This window comes from Theropithecus gelada, chromosome 14 (assembly GCF_003255815.1).
Source record: "Theropithecus gelada isolate Dixy chromosome 14, Tgel_1.0, whole genome shotgun sequence".
NCBI classification, from domain to species: domain Eukaryota; kingdom Metazoa; phylum Chordata; class Mammalia; order Primates; family Cercopithecidae; genus Theropithecus; species Theropithecus gelada.
The window spans coordinates 10,998,930-11,006,799 of NC_037682.1; the positions used below are offsets into that span (position 1 = coordinate 10,998,930).

General features: G+C 40.7%; 1 protein-coding gene and 1 pseudogene across 3 annotated transcripts in view; one reads left to right on the forward strand and one right to left on the reverse strand.

Moving 5' to 3' along the window:
* Window positions 1-5,474, forward strand: part of ATL3 (atlastin GTPase 3) — a 47,307-nt gene extending 41,833 nt beyond the window's left edge. For all 3 annotated transcript variants that reach the window (XM_025355506.1, XM_025355508.1, XM_025355507.1), the window contains 3 exons: window positions 1,516-1,587; window positions 3,124-3,555; window positions 5,193-5,474. In XM_025355506.1, the coding sequence (XP_025211291.1) occupies window positions 1,516-1,587; window positions 3,124-3,555; window positions 5,193-5,279 (591 nt within the window). In that variant the 3' untranslated portion in view covers window positions 5,280-5,474. The remainder of the gene's footprint in view (window positions 1-1,515; window positions 1,588-3,123; window positions 3,556-5,192) is intronic.
* Window positions 1,884-2,371, reverse strand: LOC112605716 (annotated as a pseudogene).
* Window positions 5,475-7,870: the final 2,396 nt, after the last annotated feature.

Here is a 7,870-nt window from a genome sequence, read left to right on the forward strand (position 1 = left end):
TTTTTTTTTTTGAGACGGAGTCTCGCTCTGCCGCCCAGGCTGGAGTGCAGTGGCCGTATCTCTGCTCACTGCAAGCTCCGCCTCCCGGGTTCACGCCATTCTCCTGCCTCAGCCCTCCGAGTAGCTGGGACTACAGGCGCCCGCCACCGCGCCCGGCTAGTTTTTTGTATTTTTTAGTAGAGACGGGGTTTCACCATGTTAGCCAGGATGGTCTCGATCTCCTGACCTCGTGATCCGCCCGTCTCGGCCTCCCAAAGTGCTGGGATTACAGGCTTGAGCCACCGCGCCCGGCCAGAGACGGGGTTTCACAGTGTTAGCCAGGATGATCTCTATCTCCTGACCTTGTGATCCGCCCACCTCAGCCTCCCAAAGTGCTGGAGTTACAGGCATGAGCCACCGTGCCCAGCACCTCCCACCCCGCCCTTTTTTTTTTTTTTTTTTTTTTTAAATAGAAACAGGATCTAGCTGTGTTGAGCAGGCTGGTGTTGAATTCTTGGGCTCAAGTGATCCTCCCACCTCAGCCTCTCAAAGTGCTGAGATTACAAGCATGAGCCAGTAATCCCAGCTTTTTCCTTTTTTTTTCTTTTTTTTTTTTTGAGACAGAGTCTTGCTGTATCGCTCAGGCTGGAGTACGGTGGCATTATCTCGGCTCACTGCAACCTCTACCTCCCGGGTTCAAGCAGTTCTCCTGCCTCAGCCTCCTGAGTAGCTGGGACTATAGGCATGCACCACCATGCTCAGCTAATTATTTTGTGTTTTTAGTAGAGATGAGGTTTCACCATGTTGGCCAGGCTGGCCTTGAACTCCTGACCTTGTGATCTGCCAGCCTTGGCCTCCCAAAGTGCCAAAGTGCTGGGATTACAGGCATGAGCCACCGCACCCAACCTTTCCTTCTTTTTTATTTATTTATTTATTTTTTTGACTCACATCTATTTTTTTAAAGTTGAAGCAGTGGAGCCAGGTGTGGTGGCTTACGCCTGTAATCCCAGCACTTTGGGAGGCTGAGGTGGGCAGATCACTTGAGCCTGGGCGTTCAAGATCAACTTGGGCAATATAGGGAGACTCTAGCTGTGCAAAACAAAAACTTCAAAAGTTAGCCAAGCGTGGTGGCACGCAGTGGCGGGAGGATGGCTTGCATTCAGGAGATGAAGGTTGCCGTGTGCTGAGATCACCAGTGAACTCCAGCCTGGGTGACAGAGTGAGACTCTGTCTCAAAAAAATAAAATTTAAACAAAAAATAAATTGATGCAATGAAATATTTTCCTTGAATTTTGGAGATTTAATTTTTGCTAAAGATTCTTATGTATAAGAATACGTATTTCTATGTATATGAACTTCTACCATTTTTTTGGGTAGAAAACTTGGCAGAGAAAGTATTTTATTTCATCAGTTGAACCATATGGAAATCTAGAAAAATAGGAAGAATGGGGAATAGAGAAGATTTTTTATTAGGTCATTTGTGGAGGAATGTTAAAAGAGGAAGGATTTATAGTTCATGTTTTTCTCTCTTAAAAGGCCACTGCTGAAGCCAACAACTTAGCAGCTGCAGCCTCTGCCAAGGACATTTATTATAACAACATGGAAGAGGTACGTGGGACATATGCCTCATTCTGAAATATCTATAACCTGTCTGGGCATTGTTGCGGACTTCAGAAGCCCAACTTGATCCTACTTAATGTATCTTTAAGTGGTAAGGCAACAAAGTTATATTCAGGTTGTCCTGGTAACGGGGGCCTTCTAATTATTACCATTTCTTTTTTTGTTTGTTTTTGTTTTGTTTTGTTTGAATAGCAAATAGTTTATTGGTAAGTACATGGTTTCAGTGGGAGTAATAAATTCACACGAACAGGAGACAGTAATCAAGTGAAAAGAATAAATGCTTACTAATCATCAGAAAATCTGTGGCCATTAAGGCTGGCACATAAAAATCCAAAATCACTCAGAGGCCAAATAAGAAGATTCGTGCTCTTATTAGTTCACATGGAGTAGGTCCATAGTACCTGGAATCTGTAGAATTCTGTAGATTATCACCTTCTGACCAGACATGACCCACTGGGGCATAACTGTGGCTTTTAAGGAAATCTGATGGACTAGAGGTGAGGATTTTGTCTCCTTCCAAACCGGTTACTCTTTTACAAATATTTGATTTTGGATCACTTGGACTTTTTGCAGTCACCTCTTTGGATACTATAAAAATGTCGACTAAGATTTTCTTCAAAGACAATATCTGAATTTTGAATTGTAGGCTCCCCTGATGGTCCAGAACACATGACAACACCACCAACGTATTCAAAAGCACAGTGAGCTATACAGCCATACTGAATAGTATAGCCAGCAAGTCGAAAGGTTTCCCCAGAACACCACGAAGCATAGTTCTGTGTAGACTCTGCCACCATTGGTCATAGGTCTGTTCTATAATTCATTCAATTTTTAGGGAAGTCGCAGGGCTTCCAGAAAAAAAAAAAAAAGCATGTCTCAAAGCGTACGTGCGTGATCCATGATTTCAGGAATCCTTGGGTCCCAAAGAACCCTGAAGACTCTCAACCAGGACATAGGTGGGTCTTTCTCACCTGGGTCCCCCAGAAGTTGACCGTTTGGTTTTGTTTTTTTGAGACATAGTCTCACTCTGTCACCCTGGCTGGAGTGCAGTGATACGATCTCGGCTCACTGCAGCCTCCGCCTCCCGGGTTCAAGCGGTTCTCCTGCCTCAGCCTTCTGAGTAGCTGGGATTACAGGTGCCTGCCATCACGCCCGGCTAATGTTTTTTGTATTTTTAGTAGAGACAGAGTTTCACCATGTTGGCCAGACTGATTTCGAACTCCTGACCTCAAGTGATCTGCCTGCCCCAGCCTCTCAAAGTGATGGGATTACAGGCGTGAGCCACTGTGCCTGGCCCAATGTCACTGCTCTTTCCAATTAATATTATCACCCTGGTTTTTTAAGTGTGTTTTTCAGAGGAAGTGAAACTAGACTTTATTGGTCTTAGTCATCTTTTAAAAGTTAACTTATTAATATATTGTTAACATCTTAAAACATTCTAATCCCTTCATTATCTTTTCATGTTTTATTTGGCAGTTGTTTTTGAAGAGATCTTTTAACATATTGTGTCTTTGTTCTTCTTAGGTTTGTGGGGGAGAGAAACCTTATTTGTCCCCAGACATTCTAGAGGAGAAGCACTGTGAATTCAAACAACTTGCTCTGGACCATTTTAAGAAGACCAAGAAGATGGGTGGGAAGGATTTCAGCTTTCGTTACCAGCAGGAGCTGGAGGAGGAAATCAAGGAATTATATGAGAACTTCTGCAAGCACAATGGTAGCAAGAATGTCTTCAGCACCTTCCGAACCCCTGCAGTGCTGTTCACGGGCATTGTAGCTTTGTACGTAGCCTCAGGCCTCACTGGCTTCATAGGTCTTGAGGTTGTAGCCCAGTTGTTCAACTGTATGGTTGGACTACTGTTAATAGCGCTCCTCACCTGGGGCTACATCAGGTATTCTGGTCAGTATCGTGAGCTGGGCGGAGCTATTGATTTTGGTGCCGCATATGTGTTGGAGCAGGTAAGTGGTGCTGCTGAAGAGCCTAAGGGTTGATAATGGGCAGATATTTGTGCTTCTGTTGTGAAATATCTTAGTTTGGAAGAATTTCATAGCAAAGACATGAGACAATGGCCACTCCCTTGGCCTTCGTTTTCTGATAGACTTTATGTTTTATCATCCTTTAGGATATTAATATTTATTCTTAATATTTTGTTTCCATGCCTAAAAATGCCCCCCCAAACCTTCTTTTTTTTTTTTTCTGAGACAAAGTCTCGCTCTGTTCTCTTGCCCAGGCTGGAGTCCAATGGCATGATCCTGGCTCACTGCAATGTCAGCCTCCCAGGTTCAAGCGATTCTCTTGCCTCAGCCTCCCAAGTAGCTGAGACTACAGGTGTGAGCCACCACGGCCCGCTAGTTTTTGTATTTTTAATAGAGACAGGGTTTCACCATGTTGACCAGGCTGGTCTCGAACTCCTGACCTCATGATCTGCCTGCCTTGGCCTCCCAAAGTGCTGGGATTACAGGTGTGAGCCACTGCGCCCGGCACAGAAATAACCCTTTAATGCAAAAACATTGCAACTTAGACATACTGATTGTGTTTCCCTTTGGCAACGTTTTTTTTTTTTTTTTTTTTTTTTTTCCTGAGGCAGAGTTTTACACTTTTGCCCAGGCTGGAGTGAAATGGTGTGATCATGGCTCACTGCAACCTCTGCCCACTGGGTTCAAGAGATTCTCTTGCCTCAGCCTCCGAAGAATAGCTGGGATTATAGGTGCCTGACATCACACCCAGCTAATTTTTATGTATTTTTTAGTAGAGATAGCATTTTGCCGTGTTAGCTAGGCTGGTATTGAACTCCTGACCTCAGGTGATCCACCCGCCTCGGCCTCCCAAAGTGCTAGGATTATAGGCATGAGCTATCGTACCTGGCCGGCAACTTCTAATTACATACTCTTCAGACATAATTTTTATGTGATTCTCCCTTCTCACCCGCCCCCAGATTAATTTCACTGAAAATCAAGAGCTTTGAAAAAATTATGAACTTAACGAAAAATGTTCGGTTTTGAGTCCTACTGAATTAGGAAAGGGATGGTATCTCTTTTTATTTAAAAATCTTCCAAAAGCCAGTGACTTGCTTATTTACTTATTGGGTTGCTTATTTATTTATTTATAAAATTTTTTTTGGAGACGAGGTCTTGCTCTGTCACCCAGGCTGGTATCTTAGCTGACTGTAACTTAAAACTCTCCTGGGCTCAAGTGATCCTCCCGCCTCAAATGAGCCTCCCAAGCAGCTGGTGTTACAGGCGAGTGCCACCACACCCGACTAACCCAGTAGCTCTTGGACATTGACATGGTCAAATTTTGTACATCTTTGAGATGATACATTTGTTTTTCTGAGTAACATGAACAGATTAGTTGGGTTAGCAGCTTGTGAAGCCACAGGAGCTGCCTATCCTACCCCAGCCACAGAGCAGATGTTCCCCTGGCTCTCTTGGGAGTTAGTTCCTGCCACAGCTTCCCTGTATCCCTGCATTTTCATTACAGTGCTTTCTGTAACATGCTGATGATGGAGACAGGTTTTTGAAAGGTTAAGGACTTACTTTCTTGGTGCTGTGTTGTATTTTATTAACTTACATGTTGAATAAATGGACTTTTGCAGGCTTCTTCTCATATCGGTAATTCCACTCAGGCCACCGTGAGGGATGCAGTTGTTGGAAGACCACCCCAGGTTAAAAAAGCTCAATAGCATCTTAACATGAAGATCAAACAAAAAAAACGAACCCCTACTGATTTCTGGGTTTCTGCCACGGCCACAGGTTCATATCTAGAGGAATGGCAGATCTGAGACCATCCAGGAAGAGCTAAAACATGGCCCTGTAATAAATGAGCAGACCTCTCCTGTGGTTTCTGATTATTAAACACACTTCCATTTCTCTTGGAAGCATTTCTTTTTCTTGCTGTTATAGATGCAAGCCTGTGTCTATTTTCATATTACTCTGCTTTGTGCACTTTATGGAGGAGGAAGCGAGAGGAAAATGCAGCTTTTAAGTTCTTTATGTGCCACTTAGTGCCTTTTAAGATTGATTCCCTGATTTTGCAGACACGATGGGGAGGGGTTGGAGGATAACCTCATGAAAGATGCCATTTTTGGGGTGAAACTTGTCATTTCTTTTATACTTTACTCTTTTGAGAAGGATTCCTTTTTTCTTTTCTTTTATTTCTTGAGTTGGAGTCTCACTCTTTCACCAGGCTTGAGTGCAGTGGTGTAATCTTGGCTCACTGCAACCTCCACCTGCTGGGTTCAAGCAATTCTCCTGCCTCAGCCTCCCTAGTAGCTGGGACTACAGGTATATGCCACTATGCCCAGCTAATTTTTTTGTATTTTTAGTAGAGACGGGGTTTCACCATATTGGCCAGGATGGTCTCCATCTCTTGACCTTGTGATCCACCCGCCTTTGCCTCCCAAAGTGCTGGAATTACAGGCGTGAGCCACCGTGCCCAGCCAAGAAGGATTCCTTTTTTAAAAGTTTACAAAACTTGGAGAAACTTCAGAACTAAAGACTAACTGAAAATTATGTCATTACACTTTAAAAAAATTTACAATAGGGAATCCTATTGCCTATTGTGGAAAAATCATGTCATATTTAAATATACCATACTCTGAAATGTGAGGTTTTTACCCAGTAGATTGACAGTTTTGTTGCAATTTGCTCTATTTTTTTTTTGGTCCCTATAGCTTCTTTCTAGAAAAAGAGGCAAACGTGCCTTGAAAAGCCAGGGTGGCTCATAATAAAAGGAATGAGATAGCTACTTTAAGAAAAAAGCTAAGTTTAAATGAACCATGTGACCTCTGATAAGTCACTTGAACTTGTGCCTTGGTCAGGTTCACTGTAGGTTTACATATGTATGTATGTTATACACAAGTCTTGTAATTGTCATTTGAGGGGATTTGTTTTTGAGAGTTCTGCATAAGAACAGAACTTTTATTAAAGATTAGAGGGAAGATACTACCAAATATTACTGCCTTTAATTGATGTCTAATTTCATAATTCATGTGGCTTAGCAGCAATTAATAAATAACCTGATTTAAGGTCTTTACTCAGAATGTTAATTTGCATTCTCTGCCCTGTCTGATGTTCTTAATAATGAAGCTAAAATTAACCCATTTTATTTAGTGAATTATCTATTTAATTTTACTTTGGCTAGTCTGGTAGCTTTAAGATAGCGTTGGCTTAGCAAGGAGCAAAGTCCTACCCAAATATAAACAATATCTAGAAGTATCTAAGAGTTCTTTTTTTCTGTTTACCTTGATTAGGAGATAAAGTTTTATCTGTTAGTTGCTTTTCCTTTTGGAATTATTGTGGATTTTAAAACTTAAAACTTGCCTGCAAGTATTTATATAAACATTCAGGTATATAAGCCTTAATTTCTGAGATAATTTAACTTTTGTTATGGGAGGGAGGTAAGAGTGTAAATTTTATATACATGAAGGTAAGATCTGAGTGTAAACTTTATATACATTAAGTATGAATGGAAGGTAGAAAAAAAGTCCCTTTTTGCTTGTAATTTCTTTATCAAATAATTTTCTTTTGACATTTTACCACTGAAGTATTTCTATAAGTCCTAAATTCCCAGCATACTATGTCTCATATTTATATGCCATCTTGCAAATAGTTCTTGCTATTTTATTCACTTGCTGTTACACTTTAGAAAAATTCCAGCTTGTTTACTTGCATTTATGAGTAATGCCAAGCTTTGACTGTTAACTTGAAAGCTTGCTTCTGAAATGTTGGTGCATTTTCAGGTGACCTCTTATCTCTCTGAAAGTTCATACCTATTAGCAGACTCTGTAAATATTGAGATACTTAGCTTTTAATACATTCTATAAGTAAATTTATAGATTTCAGAATAACTGTCAAAAAATTTAATGGTAAGAAGGGGTGATGTGTCGAAAACTCATACTAAAGTATTAGGTCACTTTTAAAAAAGTGATAATCTGTGATTTAATGAAATCTTAAGATTAGTTACTATTTAAATTCACCATTTCTGTTTTGGTCTTATAAAGAAACCTTGGTTTAATTATCCAGATGAAGTCCCCTTCACCTTTTTTTTTTTTTTTTTCTTCTTCTGCTTCTGGAAATTGTTTATAAAGTTTTCTCAGTGAGGGTTCTTAAGAGTTTTCTTTGGCCTCTTTTCTCTCAACAGTAAATTGATGATTTTATATCAGCTTTTTCAATGAAAGATGCATTATCATTGCTGGCTATAAATCATCCTGGGGAGATTTATAACCAGGTTACAAATAATGTCTTTTTTTTTTTTTTTTTTTTTTTTTTTTGT